The 19,871-nt window shown below is 40.5% G+C and overlaps 1 protein-coding gene across 2 annotated transcripts in view; it reads left to right on the forward strand.

The window, feature by feature from the left end:
* LOC149227449 (uncharacterized) overlaps nt 1-19,871 on the forward strand; it is a 350,746-nt gene that overhangs the window by 96,025 nt on the left and 234,850 nt on the right. For both annotated transcript variants that reach the window (XM_089377795.1, XM_089377794.1), the window contains exon 4: nt 9,667-9,777. In XM_089377795.1, coding sequence (XP_089233921.1) covers nt 9,667-9,777 — 111 coding nt within the window. The remainder of the gene's footprint in view (nt 1-9,666; nt 9,778-19,871) is intronic.

Here is a 19,871-nt window from a genome sequence, read left to right on the forward strand (position 1 = left end):
TAGCTACCCTTGTACCATGACATGTGGTCTGGATGATTACCCTGATCCCCACTCCATTCCATTAGTATATCATTTTCCACCTGCCACTTGAGGGATGTATCATGGACATGTACCCCCCTTTAAAGGTTGAAATCACCTAATAGTGTCCTTGATTAACCCCCTATTGAGCTTGGAGACACTTGTACATGCCAAAGTCCACTATGGAAGGGCATGCCACCATGAAGTGCCCCATTGATTCCATGACTTGTAAGCTCTTTTACTTGATTATTCTTTTGGTTTGTTGTATTGGAGGGCAAGGGGACCCATTGGATCTTATGTAGGATTGAAGGGGGGTCTCCATTTGGGGCTTGGTCTCCCTATACAGGGTCCTAGCCCTCCAGAGGGCCGCATTGGAACTTGTAGGGTGAACTTGAGTGCCATGGGCCTCCACCATAATAGAGAGTACTTCATGGATCCCCAACACCACTCGTTGATTGCTCATGTTTCACCTTTTGGATGAGGGTGATGCACCAGGTTCACCATGCCCAGCTGACTCCACACATGCACCATACACTTGGCAAATGTTCCAAGGTCCAGAGGAGGTCTCTCGCTACAGAGGGCTTATGTCATCGCCCTAGCCCTTACAGATGGTCTACAGGCATTTTTGATCAAGTTGGAGACCGTGAGGATGTCCTTGTGCACCCACACCCACTTGTGAGCACCATAGGTTCTTGCTCTAAAAACAAGGGGCCAACCCCTTGTCCACTATGTTTGGAGTCCAGTTCTACATCATGGCACCCCTTGGACTTCATTAGGCCTCCTCAAAGGCCCAACGACTCACTATATTAATCGTTCTTCCCTCTTGAGAGGCTTATTCTTATGTTATTGAGCTATTTTGGTGGGCATGTCACCAAAAGTATTGTTATTAGGCACATTATTTTATTTTAGGGGCATTATTAGTCCAAATTGGGTCATTCGAATCCCTTAGAGGATTGTATAAATAGAAGAGAGACATTCTCTCTCATTCATCATCACTTGGATTGTATTATTTGCTCTTGTGAGATTTTCGCTATCCCTTTTGGAGGAGTTTGGATGTTATGGATGAATTTTGATGTTTGGATATCTTTATCTTATCTTGGAGCTTCATTATTGGCATAATATGATGATTGGATATACTCTTTTGCACATTTAAGTAATATTTTCTTGTTAATTCTTGTTATTTACTTTGTCACATGAATGTTGCTGGGATTTCCACTCTACAAGTCTAAAATTTACTACTTTTTGGTACAAAGTTGTGGGAATTTTGATTTTTTATAGCATTGCATCATTACATAGGCCATGTGTGAATGGGTGGATGTTCCTAGAGATTATTTTGTTAAAATACATCTTGATAAGTCATCAACTATTGCATATCGAAGTATAAAGATCTCATGTACCTGCTCTCATGCCCTAATGCCATGCGAAGTTGCTCGATGACCTCCTTGATTGGGTAAAACCTCTTCCAAACCATACATTCTCCTGACTCCATCTCTCCCAAAGGACAAGGCACTAATCCTTTCATAGATGATCACTTTAAAAAGCATATTTTTCTCACCTCCCCTTTTCTTTCTAGGCCTAACCTCAATAGGTCACCCAGGGCATCATTTATCTCATGTTCTAACCATCAAAAGACTTCGATCTCTTGTCCACTACTGCATTGGGGTTTCCTCTAGAGGTCGTCCAAATTTCAGGAAATTTCGATGGTGGGATATCGAGATATTTAAAGCCCTAGCTCAAGGACCGTTTCTTGCCCTAGGTTTTCCTTGGCTAGTGACCTTATATGGATCATTGCATTCTATTCCAAGAATATTTGTCCATTGATCCTCTTGTCTTCCACAATTAGGTCAAACCCTTCCTTGAGTGACCAGTTCCACTTGACCTAATTTTGGGTCCACTTGGTCCCGTGTGGCCCTGCAACTTTATAACTCCAATTCCACAAATATCACATAAAGACCAAGTCTCCATAAGGATTTCTAGGCTTAGGAAACATCTCTTCAAGATACATTCCCAAACCCTAGCCTCAAGAATCCTTTAGGCCCTTCCTAGAGAGCCTACCACCTTGCTTTCCAAGCAAGAAAGCCATACAATTGAGTCTCTCTTGTGAGTAGGTCTTAGGAATTACTCTTTATCCATTCATAGATCCATTCTTCCTAGTGATTCCTCCTACATCGGGTCTCCTCCCATTGGTGAAAGTCCGTAAAAGGTAGGGAGCTTTAGCTGAGGTGACAGTGGGCTATCACTTCATTGTTCCCCTTGACCTAGTAGTTGCTCTATAGGATCCCTTGCTAGGTTCCTTGCTAGTTTGAGCAGTAACATTTTTGGTGCTGTTACCGGGGACACGAGATGTGTGCCTTGTTCCCATATGACATTACTGATATATCCTTTTGGTGACTACATTGCAAGAATGAAGCCCTAGTTCTTCAGCGAACTTCAAAGTCAATCCCTGTAGGGCGAAGCAAGCATCTCTCAAGGCTTTTCAAGTTGACCTTGGCGACTCTAAATATAGAATCTTATAAAAATATGCATGGCAATAAATGGCTCATTGGAGAGGCTTATTTTATATGTCTCATGACGATTTTGCTCAATCCAATGATCATGATGTCATTAGAACCCACGAGGAGCCTGATGCCTCTCTTTATGAATCTTTTGAGGGCCATGGAACTGAGAAGCTTTCTCAATACCCTGAAAGGGGATTGTGGTTCTTCCCAATACATGATGATCATAGTCCACCTTGTTCCTCCCTTGATAATTAGGAAAATGTAAATATGGATGTGTATAAGTGATCTATGTCATTATGCCATGAGGAAGATATGCTCGAGGTTGCTATTCATCGAAAGTTCATGAGCTTGGTGATTGAGTTCTCCATATTTTCATTACAAGAAAGGTTGCGTGAGTTGGATTCCTCTTTTCCCTCCTCATCTATGACCATTGATGCATGGTCCTCAAATGTTTCCACCCCCACCCTAACCATTCATCAAGAAAATATTGCAATGGGAAAAGTGATATTTGGGTCCCCTACCTCATGATGTTTCATAAGGGAAATGTTTTTATATTGATTTAATAATATGTTGGTTACATTGGCTATATGATTATACTTAGTGTTTGCATAATGTTATATGCATATGAGGGTAGGATGCATTGCATGCTAATTTTCTCATTAGAACTAACATCATATGATATTATCATGGTATATTAGTTGCGTTTAGATTAAAAATTTGCATATTACTTTATTGTTGATTTTATGGCATAATACTAAGCATGGGTGATCATAAGACACCACAAAAACATGTTTCCTTGTGTGCTTGGTCTTTGATATGTGCAAGTAACTAGTCTGCAGTACCAAGAGATTGTTGGTGTTCTCATGACCTCCTGTTCGAGTAGCTTTGCACACTGTTCCAAGAGCTTATGTCCCAGTTGGAGCCAGACGTTACCCACCACCTGTGGGTAGTATGCATAGGAGAATCTTTTTCTCCTAGATGGTCCTCAGTCCGCAGCCAGTAGCCCCTTGCAGCCACCAGATAACTCGATGTGCCATTATCTCCATCACCTGAGCCAACCATGTGGTCCCTCGCCCACCTATTATGATTGTATGTTTGAAGGTGGGCCTTCCGACCCCGAAGGTATGACTTTCCTTGGTGTAGTTGAGTAATTTTTCTTATTTGTCATAGGCACTTTTGGGCATGGATTAGTAGGGGGATTCGACGGAAAGAGTGGGTTAGGTCTGTATTCGTGTCTCCATTCCCCGATTTTATGGTTACCCTTGTATCCTAGTCCCATGGGATTTCCTTTACTGACCATTAGCTTTAGTGCTGGCACTGCTTGGGAAATTCTGACTTTGGTTGCATGGTCCCGCTTCCCGACACCACATACATCACACCCTTCCACTCATTTTAGCCCTATTCATCTCTTTTCCCATCCGGGTCCACATAGGGTTAACATCCCCCTCCCCTTGTCCACACCTTGGGTTGGGCTTGGAACGATGCCCCAGAGGTTGATGCAGCTAAAAAGAAAAGAAAAAGCATAATTTTGGCACTCTCAACAGGCAACGTACCACAAAATGCAAAATATGGCTGGGATATACAAATTTAGCACGTGGGCAAAAGGCAAACATGAGCTCTACCCCTTATCCATGGCCATCACCCTGGTTCCTATGGGCCCTAGTTGAGCCCCCTCCATCATTAAGGAACCCATGATTGTCCCAACTCGTGTTGGGCGATGGACTGCACCACCTTAAGGGGATATCGACTGCTATATAGTACACATCATGCTCTCATCCCTTGGAGCCCCAAGCAATTATGAAGAAAAATCAATCAAAGGGAAAAGGCATATGAAGAAGGGTGGAAAATCAAAGGCTGGGGTAACTCCTGTACCACACTTTTCTCCCTCCTACACTCATATACTCAGGTGTTGGATTCTCTTATTATAGTTACCCTTGTACCATGACATGTGGTCTAGATGATTCCCTTGATCCGCACTCCGTTCCATTACTATATCGTTTGCCAACTGCCACTTGAGGGATGTACCATGGACATGTACCCCCCTTTAAAGGTTGAAACCACCTAATAGTGTCCTTAATTTACCCCTTATTGAGCTTGGAGACACTTGTACATGCCAAAGCCCACTATGGAAGGGCATGCCACCATGAAATGCCCCATTGATTCCATGACTTGTAAGCTCTTTTACTTGATTATTCTGATAGTTTGTTGTATTGGAGGACAAGGGGCTGCATTGGATCTTATGTAGGATTGCAGGTGGGTCTCCATTTGGGGCTTGGTCTCCCTATATGGGGTCCTAGCCCTCCAGAGGGTCACATTGGCACTTGTTGGGTGAATGTTGAGAGCCATGGGCCTCCACCATAGTAGAGAGTACTTCATGGATCCCCAACACCACTCGTTGATTGCTCGTTTTCCATCCTTTGGATGAGGATGATGCACATGGTTCAACATGCCCAGCCGGTTCCACACATGCACCATACACTTGGCATGCCCTTACAGATGGTCTACATGCATTTTCAATCCACTTGGAGACCCATGAGGATGTCTTTGTGCCCCCACACTCACTTGGGAGCACCACAACTTCTTGCTTGGAAAACAATGGGCCAACCCCTTGTCCACTATGTTTGGAGTTCAATTCTACATCATGGTACCCTTTGGACTTCATTAGACCTCCTCAAAGGCCCAACGACTCACTATATTGATCATTCTGCCCTCTTGAAAGTCTTATTCTTATGTTATTGAGCTATTTTGGTGGGCTTTTCACCAAAAGTATTGTTATTATGCACATTATTTTATTTTAGGGGCATTATTAGTCCAAATTAGGCCATTAGAATCCCTTAGAGGATTGTATAAATAGAAGAGAGGCATTTTCTCTCATTCATCATCACTTGGATTGGATTATTTGCCCTTGAGATTTTTGCTATCCCTTTTGGAGGAGGATTTTGGATATTATGGATGAATTTCGATTTTTGGATATCTTTTTCTTATCTTGGAGCTTCATTATTGGCATAATATGATGATTGGATATACTCTTTTGCACATGTAAGTAATCTTTTCCTGTTAATTCTTGTTATTTACTTTGTCGCATGAATGTTGCTAGGATTTTTGCTATACAAGTCTGAGATTCACTGCTTGCTGGTATGAAGTTGTGGGAGTTTTGATCTTTTATAGCATTGCATCATTGCATGGGCCATGGGTGAATGGGTGAATTTTCCTAGAGAGTATTCTGTCAAAATACATCTTGATAAGTCATCAATTATTGCATATCAAAGTATAAAGATCTCAAGTAGCTGCTCTCATGCCCTATTGCCATGTGAAGTTGCTTGAAGATCTTGATTGGGTAAAAGTAAAACCATAAATTATCCTAACTCCATCTCTCCCAAAGGACAAGGCACCAATCCTTCCATAGGTGGTCACTTTAAAAAGCATATTTTTCTCACCATTGGTTTTCTTTCTAGGCCTAGCCTCATTAGGTCACCTAGGGCATCATTTATCTCACGTTCTAGCTATCAAAACACTTCGCTCTTGTGTCCACTATTGCGCTGGGTTTTCCTCTAGAGGCCCTCCAAATTTCAGGAAATTTCGACAGTGGGATCTCGAGATATTGCAAGTCCTAGATTTAGGATCGTTTCTTATTCTAGGTTTCACTTGGCTAGTGACCTCATTTGGGTCATTGCATTCTATTCCAAGAAAATTTGTCCATTGATCCTTTTCTCTTCCACAATTAGGTCAAACCCTTCCTTGAGTGACCGATTCCACTTACTTGACCTAATTTTGGGTCCACTTGGTTCCGTGTGATCCCGCAACTTTATAACTCCAATTCCACAAAGATCACATAAAGACCAATTCTCGCTAAGGATTCGTAGGCTTAGGAAACATCTCTTCAAGATACATTCCCAAACCCTAGCCTCAAGAATTCTTTAGGCCCTTCCTAGAGAGCCTACCACCTTTCTTTCCAAGCAAGAAAGCCATACAATTGAGACTCTCTTGTGAATAGGCCTTAGGAATCACTCTCTATCCATTCATAGATCCATTCTTCCTAGTGATTCCTCCTACACCAGGTCTCCTCCCATTGGTGAAAGTCCGTACATAGTAGGGAGCCTTAGTTGAGGTGACAGTGGGCTATCGCTCCATTGTTGTACTTGACCTAGTAGTTGCTCTATAGGATCCCCTCCTAGGACCCCTAATAGTTTGAGCAGTAACAATACCATTTGTTAATGGTCCAAAATGGTCAATAATAAAGGATAGTAAACTTTAGTAGCTTGATGTCCCACTATTTTGTTCTTGGAAGAATTTGATTAAGTCCTTGGAAGGTTCGACTTGGTGCTTGGGGGGAATGATAGAATTTGTAACAACTTATTTCTTGGTCCATAGCATAACTTCTTGTCTATGAAGTCTCCAATGGCTAGTTAGACCACCCAATGGCTCGTTGGCTTCACCAACGACTAACTTGACTTGACCTTTTTCCCTTTACTAACTCGACTTGACTACCAACTAATTGGATGTCCAACGTCCTTGACCTTTTGACAATTCCATTGCCAAGGTATGATTGAACCGACCATGGTTTGAATTGGGTCTCTCTTGTAGTCTTCATATCTTGCCTAACATTGCCACATCTTGTCCCTACCACGTCATCTACCTTCTATGTTGGTTTTATAATTGTTTAAGGAACTTTAGAAATCTGGCACTTGGGTATTGTTCTTCTCATTCTATTGATCGTTTGTGCTGTAATGGATGCATCATTTTTCCTATTGCCTACTTTGATTTTCCACTTGGATTTGACCAAGCTGTAGCTAGCCACTAGCTCCTTTGATTAGAAAAATTGAACATGACATGGATTCCTCTCATCAAACTGAATAATCTAAAAACAAATTGACTTTTCAACCACTGGGACCATTTTGCATTAGGAGTCATGTACTACCTCGGGAAATGTGAAAAGCTGTCAATATGGGATTGCCATGAATGAGAGTTGTCTGAGAGATATTGCACCAAATCCAAGGCCACCTACAAAGTCTATAGACTTTAACCATGTGGTAAGACATAGGTGCACCTTGACCTGGCTTGGACTAGACCATACACTGGCGATCACCCCTACACAGTGGGTTTCCATAAAACTATGAGTCCTCAAGTAGGATCACTTAAGGCCCTCCAATCCTATTGCAAGACGAATGGAACTTGGAATGAACTATAAGGGACCAACCATGTTCCAAGCAAGACTACAAGATACAGACAAGAACACGACATAGTCTTGTGACAACTAATACAAAACCTCACATGGTTATTACAGTGCTTTGACTTGTGACCTTGGGCTTACAATGGCGGTAATGAATGTTGTAAAAGTTTTTGTATGTACCCCTGCTGACACATGGGGTAATAGAGACCTGCATGGTGTTTAGCGAACTCAATTTACAATGGGTAGTGAGGTTGAGAATGATCATCTAGATTAAAATTGCACTTGTAGGACTATGCGTAGGTCAACGAACCAACAATGTTGCATATGCCATATTGGAGGAGATTTTGAGTAGCAACATTTGAGTTGAGCAAGAGGCAAAGATACTTGGATCCCAGGCCCTAATATGAGTTTATTGAGATTACTTTAGCCTTTCAATTCGAACTAACCCATTTATTGAAGGTGTCTTCATTTGGCATCATGTGAAGAAATATCAAAATGACACCTCAATGTTCATGATTCCAATGATCTCACTCATATTCCTTGTTGCAATTGATGAAAAATTAAAATCCTTCTAAGGATCTAGGTGATTTACCAGAATGACATCAAGGCTAGGGACAATGTGCTTCTTGACAACCCTAGTAACAAGGCCAGGATCTAAACTAAGGCTTGCATGCACCTTTGCAATCTCACTTGGAGGGAAGGGTTGTTGCAAGGTGGTCGGCACCTCAGTGGGTAGTAGATGATCTTGAACTGGTGTGAAGTTCCTTCCCCATTGCCTTAGAAAGGCAACAATCAATGTAATAGTCCAAACCCTCTCGGAGATCACATGGTTTTCCATGGCCATTAGAATGACCTCCCCCTTAGCCACACTAGAGCCAAATCATGGGATCTACTTATAAAGAGAGACAATCTCGATGGGTGCTCCACACTGCACTTCCACATCCAAAGAAGCATTGGGCATGTAACTCCAAGCTTCCATAGAAGAAACTACAAATCACTTGGGCTTCAAACCATCAAGTAGGATAAAATCCTAGATAGGGCTATGATCCTTGGATTTGCTGTGCTTAGAGTGCACTTGCCACTCATACAAAGGGTTAATTAAGGATTGGTCTCTTTCAAACTTGATATCCTCTACCTAGGGTGATTTGGGAGAGGGATCTCCCAATCCATGATGAATCACACTTGCTTCAAAACCTCCTGTAGTAGAGATCGCTTCAACAGTGACTGTATGGTTACTGTCTGTATGACTTCCGTACACCTCCTTTACTCCTTTGCAAAGGCTGCAAAATCTCTCTAAGGGTGCGGATGGGACAGGGTTCTACCGGGTGGCTCGTTATCTCTTTCATGCATTAGGTTGCCCTCTCCTGACTGTTTCTCCTGCATTTCATCATTTAGACTTCTCCCTTTTTTTTTAATTTTTCTTTTGTTTAAGTTGTTAAAAACTTCACCAATATATATATATATATATATTTTTTTTTTTACTTTTGTTTGTTATTTTAATTTATTTATTTTGATTTCAGTTTTTGACTCATCAGTCCATCATGGGTTCAATTTTTTGTTTGACATTGTCAAGGCTAATGGAATTTTATCTCTTATCTGGTCTCATTTTAACTTCGTAATTTCATTCGTTTTCAGGCAGAAGTGTTATGCAAATGAGAAGAGAATTTATTAACACATTATATGTTTTGGAAATGGTGTTCATGAGATTGTAAAGCTTCTTGTTTGTTAGCATCCCCCATGGAAACATTCACTGAACAATGGTGTACAGAAGGATATGTCCCATCTCTCCCAAGGGATGTTTTGTCCCCATTTGTGCATAAATGGAATGCAAACATTCATGTTTTGGAGTGCATAGACCCCTACGTATTCATACTTGCACAATGCATTTCATGTAATTTTAAGTTTACTATGTCTGTATAATGAGCTGATCAGATTTCAGAGGTTTGAGAGTTACAATGTTCTCATGGTTAAATTCTGCAGGTTGTGCGTTGTTTTGAGGATAATGATATTATTCATGTCAATGGAAAAATTGATCCTAAATCAGACATAGAAATTATCAACTTGGAACTCGCATTTTCTGATCTTGATCAGGTACGGATTTCTTAAACAATTTGCGTTATGTTATGGGCAATCACTTTTGATATATGAAAATGATAATGCATGTGAAGGTTACACCAACTGATTATATATAGAGTGAGTTTTATAGTACCTTTTGAGAAGAGAAAAACTATAAAAAATTATTCATCTCTATGCAATACAAATTCTTAGCCAGAAACTGTGTTTGGGTTTTCTTGTAACCAGACATTTCAATCCTAGTAGCCAGGACCATCATTAGGATGAAGAAGATTGTTTGCTCTTTCCAGCATATAAGATGAGGGTTCGCCTCCCTGAAATATGCATTAATATGTAAGCAAAGTGCCAAGGATCACTATCAAAGATATTGCTGTATTAATAACCGCACCTTAAATGTTCAGATTTGCTGGTTTCTTTTTCTAGTATCAGGTCTGCAGCTCATGCATGTCTTTCCTAAGCAAGTTTTAACAAAATTTATTCCAGGAACATTTTTATCTTTAGATCTTATTATGTTTGGGTTTAGTGCTGCCATGGTCAAGCACACTAGCAGTATCTCTTTCCTAAGTAGTCTGGAAAATTGATTCTAACATATTCTGTTTATCTTAGTTAAGAATATTGAGTCCAGCGAAGATGTATAGTGCCAAATATCTAGATTAAAGGACATGTTGAGGATGCTTCCTTTATACTTTTAATGTGCGAAGTATCCACCATCACCTGTCAAGAGGTGGGACATTGTGTCACACTTAATGGCATGTGACCTATGGTTTTACTTCATGGCCATTATGGCTTCCACTTTTTGAACTGCTCCCTTGCAGGAGTGTGCCAGCCCAGCCCACAAGAGGCAAACATATTCCCTGGGGGTGTTATCAGTTGAAATTGGAAGGTTCCAAGGAAAGTACAAATAGTACAGTCACCATGTATTATTTCCCTGCATTTTGGATTAGTGCCTGCAAACTAGTGTTCCACGGGGACATGTCCCCTAGGGTGGGATGTGCATTCCCCACATTTCCCATGCACTTGGGACAGGGGGACGCCTGTGGAAATGTTTCCCCACATCCCCCTTTTGGGGAAACTCAGGAGATGCAGGGGGAAATCCTTCCCCATTGTGGGGGATGCATTTCCCTAAAAGGGATGCTTGTGTGCATCCCCTCTCAAAGAGGGCTGGGTGTCCCCCTTAATTTTTGCTTGAAAGCAAAAAATTATTAGTGGGAAAGCCTAATAGTCAACCCTAGGGTCCTACTAATGCTATGTAATTAATGGTAGTGCCCTACTAATGCTATGTAATTAATGGTAAGTTAAATTCTTAAAAGTGACATTCTCGTTTATCTTTCCTTTTCATTCTTAAATTTTTAACATTACCATTAGTTGACTTTGGATGTTTGAGAGTAGTTCTGACCTCATTGGATTTCATATGGAGAAAGTAGAATTTTAGATCACTCAAAAGCCAGTAGATTTAACAATTTTCAGAATAATAGGATTTGGGGGATTGCAACATTTCCATTGGATTCTGTCATGTATGAGGGTACGGAACCAACATTTAATCAAGCACCAAGCCCTCTATGTACCTTGATGTTGGTGGAATTGATTATTGAACTCCTCAATCATGATCCTAATAAAATTGTACTTATCACTCAAACAAAATCTCAACTTGACAAGTTAAGTTTTTCCTATCCTATTTTAATGCTTAGAGGGTGATATTGATGATGATGATCCCAATAGATGCAATGATTTTGATGATATGTAGGTATCTGTTGTAGCATTAATTTTTTGGACCATAGAGGCCAACTAGAGCCTTTTTGTTAATGTAGTTTTGGTTCAAAAATGGGTCACACTGGCTACTATTTTGGTTATATGCACCCATGCTATATATATGAGAAACTTTGCATACTTGTGTATAATGGTTTGGATCCATATGGATGCACAAGAATATTTATGTATTTCTTGGTCGTTTTTTTTTTTTAAATTTTTTAACCCCTCTAGTTCCCAGTTTTGGGGATTGACTAGTTAAATCTCCAATCTAGTTCTGGTAACATTGGTTCATTGTCCATTGTTAATTTTTAGTTTTAAATTTTGAGTTTTGGCTCTAGAGGCTGATGACCTTAGACCAACTCTTTGACTTGTCACTTTTTACTATTTTTGAGTTTGAGTAATGTCAATATACTATTCTAGTCTTCAAACTTTCATATCTACTATTTTGCTTAGTACTAATCTGATTTTAGAATAATGAATGATGAATGATGAATTTAAATTAATGTATACAATATTTTACTAATTCTATTTCATTGAACCATTTATGATGTATGAATCAATGTGCTACATTATTGATTTTGAATCATTTTATATATATATATATATATATAGAAAAACACACACGCACACACCCCAATGTCCCCTTGTTTCCTGTAAATTCCCTAAAATTTGGGGGTGTTCCTGTTGACCCTGCTGCCTACACCTACCTACAAGTCAGTGGGAAAAGCCTTCAACCCCACAAGGTGTGGTTGGTGGTAGGGAAATCAAAGAAGGGGCTGTCACACTAAATCCCCTCTTTCTCCGTTTAAGCTATCTCCTAGGTTAGCTAAGGGGGGTGGTCCCTAATGAAAAGTTAAGTTAAAAAGATGTGAGTTTCTAGGAGAATTGTTAGAGTTAAACAAATTATTTCACTAAGATTTATAAGCAAAAACTGATATGAGCAATAACCATCATAAGATAAGCATGAAATATATAAACAACCAATGTCTTCAAAGTATTTGCTCTTTAAGAAATGAAAATGTATTTTGCTTAAAATGAATTGAAATGCTTTCAAATGGAAAGCCAAAATAACCCTGAAAAGTGAAACACTAAATTGTTAGCACAAGATATTATAAATGCTTTTAAGATGAATAAGTCTACAAATCAAAGCATGGAAACTATCTTGCTCAAAAAGATACAATTAGAAATGTACTTGTGAGAAATGAGATGATAAAAAGAACTCAAATGTTAGACCAAGATGTAATTAAGTTTGCAACCCAAAATAATAGTACTTGAAAGTGAAATCAACCATTAATGAAAATATGCAATTAAACAAAACATGAGCCAATTTCCAAGTATAAGAAAATTAAATTTGTTGCAAAATTAAAAAAGATTACAATGTTTGCATCCAAAGTGCCTCTTGAAATAAGATTTTCATGTGAGACTTTAAACCATCAAGATAGCAAGAAATTTAAGAACTTTGCAAACAAAGCAAATGTGATGGAATGAGTTCTTGGTTTATTTTATTTGATTAGTGCTAAGACAAAGTTACAATTGAACCCTAGTCTTCAGACCTCATCCTTGCCCAATTATTTGGATCTCACAATGAGGAGTCAATAGAGGTTGTTAAGTTATGGTATGTTCTATGATAGAGCTATTTATTTAAATTTTCACAGTTAGCAATCACATCAGCATTAAGATAAACTGCAGATAGAACATAAATATAAATCGTAGAAGACAAGCCAAGACAAGAGGACACAAGATGTGGCACTAGCTAGAGACAAACCCCAAAATGTGTGGGAAACCCTTGATCAATTCTTCTTTTATGTTCTTCAAAGTTCAGTAGAGAAAGTGAGAAAGAGTACATTTACAATAGAAGTCAATACTTTGACTTATGATATCTACAGAGATAAGTTGAAGACATATTGCTTCAATTGATTCTCTAAGGTGACTTCTTCACCTATCATAGTGCTGCACCTTGTTCATTTGCTGCACCTCACCGTGTATCACCATCATGCTGCATCATACAATGCTGCCCATACATCATGTTGTCCATGCATCATGTTGTCCATGATCTCATACATCATGTTGTCCATTCGTCATGTAGCTCTTGGCTAATGTGCATCATCATCATTATGCTGCCCCTGCTAGTATGAATCATTGTTATCATGCTGCCTGTGCATCATCGTCATCATGCTACCCTGTGCATCATCATGCTGCAACACTATAACATTGTCATCAGCCTTAGCTGCTTGCTATGGCTTGCAACTCCGAAATCTTACACAATCATGTTGTCATCTACAATGGTCCGTTTTCTTTTCTGACCTCTTTATAATAGATTTATATCAAGGCAACATGCTTGCGGTTCTGGTTCCCTACTGCACACGAATATCTGCGAATATATTGACTACATGTATATATATTGACTGTGTATATATATATTCCTGCGTATATGATCTATAATGCCCAGCGTGTATGCATTGCCATAGCTGTTATATCATTTCCTGCATATCCATAATGAACAATGTGTAAATATATTGACTGCGTGATATATATTGACTATGTATATATATATTCCTGCGTATACGATCTATAATGCCCAGCATGTATTCATTGTTATATCATTTCCTGCGTATCCATAATGATGCGTGTAAATATATTGACTGAGTGACAGTGTGTTGCCTGAGTGACTGCGTTCTTCAACCATGCTGCCTTGATTTCCAAGTGTGTTTCCCATCCACGTAGTGTTGCTGCGTATATTGCTGGGGCTATCCATATAGGTTGCGTATCTGCGTTCTTCAACCACGCTGCCTTGACTTCCAAGTGTGTTTCCCATCCACGTAGTATTGTTGCGTATATTGCTGGGGCTGTCCACGTAGGCTATGTATCTACGTTCTTCAACCACGTTGCCTTGACTTCCAAGTGTGTTTCCCATCCACGTAGTGTTGCTGCGTATATTGCTGGGGCTGTCCACGTAGGCTGCGTATCACTGTCTTCATATTACCAGCGTATATATTTCCATTGCCATGAACAAATCTCCATGCTAGGACTGCTTTTAGATGTATAAAACAACGTATATCCTCATTGCTTACCAACGTGTAAATGTCTTCCTTTATCTGTGGCTGAGTGTCTCCATTTCCAGCGTGTAAATTAGGGCATCATCATAGGGCATCCTTCATTAGTGTCTCTTTTTCTCCAAAAACCCAAGACGTGGAGAGGAGAACACATGAAGAATGTGTATGATAAAATGATATCAAATCTTCTTCAATTTATACTAGAACATATAGGTTGAACAGACATGACGTTTGGGCTTCTTGAGCCTACATAAGAGCTGGTTGGCTTGATAATAATTACATAAACAAAATAAATTCATATCTCCATAAATACTTATCGGAATCAGATGATCTTTGGATCAATCCTACACCTCTCGATGAGAGGGATCCAATAAAAATATCAGCTGCCATAAATAAGCTGACCCACATGGAGTTTGGCCCTAGTTGCCAATTTAACACTCCCTCTCAACTTGGAGAACTTCATCCGTTGATCCATAAGTCCGACTATACTATCTCTGCCATCAGTGCCCTGCACTGCGCTGCCCAGCTCTGCTCAACTCAGCTCAGCTCTGCTGGCTCTGTTCAGCTTTGATGGCTCTGCTCTGCTCTGCTCAGCTCTGCTGTCTCTGTTCTGCTTTGGTCTGCTCAGTTTTGCTGGCTCTGTTCAACGTTGCTGGATCTACTCTGCTCTGCTCAGCTCTGCTGTCGCTTCTTTGCTTTGCTCAGCTCTGCTATCTCAGCTGGCTCTGCTTAGCTCAACTCAGCTCTGCTCTACTCAGCTCTGCTGGCTCTTCTCTGCTCTGCTTAGCTCTGCTGTCTCAGCTGGCTCTACTTAGCTCAGCTCAGCTATGCTGGCTCTGCACTGCTCTGCTCAGCTCTGTTGTCTCAGTTGGCTTTGCTCAGCTCTGCTGGCTCTGCTTTGCTCAGCTTAGCTCTGCTGAACTATGAAGAAGAAGAATTGATCGAGAATGTCTCATACCATTCTCCATTGACCCGAAGTTAGTCTCAGAGTGCGTACCATTGGTCGCAGACCAGTCTCAACCGACCCAAAGTCAGTGTCATATTGGGTACCACTCCTACCACTGGTCCTAGACAGGTATTGCAGTCTTAGAGAGTGTACCACTGGTCCCAGACTAGTCTCAGCTGACCTGAAGTCAGTGTCATAGTATGTACCACTCTCACTGGTCCCAGACCAGTACTACATTGACATGAAGTCAGTCTCAGAGTATGTATCATTGGTCCCAGACCAGTCTCAACTGACCCGAAGTCAGCGTCATAGTATGGTACAACTCCTACCACTGGTCCTAGACCAGTATCACAGTCTCAGAGAGTGTACCACTGGTCCCAAACCAGTCTCAGCCGACCCGAAGTCAGCGTCATAGTATGTACCACTCTCACTGGTCCCAGACCAAGTACTGCACTGACACGAAGTCAGTCTCAGAGTATGTACCACTGGTCCCAGACCAGTATCAACCGACCTGAAGTCAGCGTCATAGTATGGTACAACTCCTACCATTGGTCCCATACTAGTATCATTGATCCTAGATCAATGGAGGTCATCCTAGCATAGGGAGTACGGTAGATACAATGATGCGTCCATCGCAATGTTTTTAAAACCGGAACCGATAACCGGACCGGTCCACCTAATGAACCAGTTTACCGACTGGAACCGGTCTAACCAGGACTGGTTTGGTCTAAACGAATCGGTTTTAAAAAATGCATTAAATAATTAATTTTTAATGAAACAAAACTATTTTTAAGATGTAAAACCATGATTCCAAGCCAATAGAGACAAAATATGCAAAGTTTGCTCATTTATATACCATGTAAAGGTGAATATATCAAAATGGCACCGAGTACAATACATATCATCGACAAAATAGCAAAATACATGAGAAATGAGGCTCTAAATGGCCTATAAAGTCCAAAAACAATGCTGCAAGCTATGAGGCCATTGGCCTACTACAAGTCTACAGTGTACACATGATCAATCATCAAGTTCATCACCACTACTAGACACAGGATCATCATCAGGAGCTACATAGACATCATCTGGTTCAGATTCTGAGGATGCCTCAGCCTGATCTGCAACCTCAGTATCAATGCCACCAATGACAATAGAAGTGGACCTAATGGAAGCACGAGTTTGTCGACCTGCACGACTAGTGCCTTCCATTGGTTCTTTGCCTTACCTTGATGCCGCTACTGATCCTGGTTCTGATGCCACCACATAATCTGCTTCATCCCCCGCTAAAGCCATGTCGATATCAAAATCAGCCTCAAACACAGGATCTTTAGTCTCCTCCACCCATTCTGATGTTGGATCAATATCGTCCAACACAATGGGATCTAGATCAGGTGATTTGCTCATCATTTGGTTCCTCCTCAGTCGAAGGTTGTATTGCACAAAAACAAGATCATTTAACCGTTTTTGTTCCAAACAGTTTCTCTTCTTCTTGTGTATGAGCTCAAAAACAGACCAATTGCGCTCACAACTTGAAGCACTGCAAGTTTGACTGAGGACTCTAATTGCAAACCTTTGCAATTGAGGGCACTGGCCACCAAATGACTCCCACCAATGTGCTGCAAAGAAAAAGACATTAATTAGTAACTTAGTTTATAATTTGAATTGTAAAGAACGTAAACAATTTTAACTTGAAAAGAAAAACAAAATGGAAATTGGAATTGCTTACCTAGTTGGTCCACATCTCTTGCCATCTTTGCCAAGTTTTTGCCAAAAGTACCACTTGCCATATTGAAAATAGTAAGTTGTCTATGTATTTCCAACTGGTCTACATGGCTGGGGACCATGCGCTCTAAGCAATCAATCAATCCAGCTCTGGCCTCCCCATCATGCAGATCTCCTAGCCGATTTTTATAGTGATACTTTGGGTTCAAAAAATACCTAGCTGCATGTATAGGACGATGGAGTTGATTGTTCCATCTGTTATCAATGATCTCCCATATACGACCATATTTAGCTAACCTGTCCTTGTAAGCTGCTCGTATCTGCTCCTTTGCTTGATCCATAGCTTCATAAATGTAGCCCATGGCCAATATTTCCCCATCCACCAACCTTAGCACCTTAACAAGGGGCTCGGTAATTTTCACAAGCTCTAGAGACCTTTTCCAAAAATAAGTGTCTAACACTTTCTTTTTGGTGTCTTTTCCATCTGGTCTACGAGCCCACCGAGATTCAGACCATTCTTCACAGGAAAACATTTTCTGCAAGTTTTTATGTTGACCATTGAAACATTGCAACGTGAGGAAGTGAGTTGCAAATCTCGTAATTGCAGGCCTAACAAGCTCTTTGCCCCCAGTGTGTTTCCTCATTAGGTTCAATACCCATGAGTGGTTGTAAATGTATTTTGTAATGCACTTGGCATACTCTACAATGTTTTTTACCCACTCCACTTTGCCTATATCCTCAAGCATGAGGTCTATGCAATGTGCAACATATGGAGTCCAAAATATGGTGTTATGTTTGGTCTCAACCATCTTTCCAGCAAGAACATAGTTTGAGGCATTATCAGTGATGACCTGCACAACATGCTGCTCCCCAACTTCCTGAATAACGTTATCCAAAAGCTCAAATAGAAGGGTTGCATCCTTTACCTTATCAGATGCTTCAACTGATTTCAAAAACATGGTTCCTTGAGGGCAAGAAACAAGGAAATTAATGATAGTGTGGTTCTTTCCATCAGACCATCCATCTGACATAATGGAACAACCTGTTTTGAGCCATGAATCTTTAAACTCAACCAAATACTCATCAATGGAAGATATCTCTTTTTGGAAAAGAGCTCCCCTCAAGTCATGCATACTAGGGCCTTTGAAGCCCTTTCCTGCAACTATAACAGAGTCCCACATAGCTTGGTAATAAGGTGAGCGAGCAACATTAAATGGGATATCTGAATCATACCACCATCTAGCAATGTATTGATGAGAAGTTTCTTTGCATTGTCTTTTCCAATGTTGATCCAAAGTGGGTTGAGAACTTGGCTGGGAGGAAGTGGGATTAGAAGAGGCAATGTTGGCAGAAGATGAGAAATAAATTTGGATGTTTGTTCTGTTTGTTCCTTTTGATGGTTGGCCAACAGAAGGATGAACATAGTGAAAGGGGTCATTGGTGGAAGGGATAGAAGAGGAGTCTTGTCTCATAATCATCATACCCACTCTCTTTCATGGCTTCTAATAATTCCCTCTTCCTTGCAATGTCATCTTGGATGGCCTTCTCCCTAGCCTTATCCTCATAAAATTTTTCAAGCTTGGAAATGTATTCGGCCCTAATAGGACCTAACAATGCAATTGGTGAATCACATAGCTTTACTTGGCCTCTTATCCCAACCAAGTGTTGTTTTAACCTAAGAATACCCCCACCTCCAATAGATTTATGGCATAATTTGCATATCATTTTTACATCAATTACATCACAATGAGCCCATGCACTGTCCTTTCCTTTTGGAGCCATGTTTGCTTGAAATAATAACAATTTGCAAAAAAATCTGCCATTTAAAAAAAAATTGCAGCTAAGCAACATGGAAAACCAAAGATAAATGTAGGAAAACAAATGCACATGCAAGCTACAAAATTTGATAGCATAGAGCTAGAGAGTTTATAGCATACATGATAGATCATAGAAGTGAGAAGTTTATAACACATAAAAAAAAAAATTCATGGACAGCAGACTCAAATGAGGAATTATCAAGTGCAAATCCTTACCTGGAAATGCAAACTAGCTTCCTTAGCCTCCTCTAGAAGATGGCAACTCCACTGACAGCTACACACTATCTCCAAAATAGCTCCAACTCCAACTCCAAGATGACTACTTCAGCAAAAAATCCACACTCTCCAAGCTCACAAACAAACTCCCAAACACTCCCAAACACTCCAAATCAGTTGTGTGAGACAAATGAGAGTGAGAGGGGTCTCTTATAGCTCGGAGAGGGTGTTTTTGGAGGGAAAACACCTTTAGTTTCCCCCCAAAACCCCAAAACCACAGTAAAAAATCCACTTTTTGCATGTTTCGATGGGCGTGCCTAAAACCGGCCGGTTTAGGACGAAACTGGCCGGTTTGATACAAACCGGACGGTTTTCACTGGTTAGGGCTAAAAAATGGCGAAATGGCCTTTCCAACCGGGTTTTTTGGCCGGTTTAGACCGGCGGCCTTGCTAACTGGCCGGTTAGACCGGTAACTGATTTTTAAAAACGGTTTTGAAAACACTGGTCCATCGGTACTACTATGGTCCCTAACTTCATTTCCTTGCTCATTGATCAGATGAGAGGTACTTCCCACGAGTCCCAGACTGCATGGGTAGGATGCCTCGACAG

The sequence above is a fragment of the Pinus tabuliformis genome, chromosome J (genome assembly GCF_031772625.1).
Source record: "Pinus tabuliformis cultivar Carrire ecotype Pingquan chromosome J, CPIR1, whole genome shotgun sequence".
Taxonomy (NCBI): Eukaryota; Viridiplantae; Streptophyta; class Pinopsida; order Pinales; family Pinaceae; genus Pinus; species Pinus tabuliformis.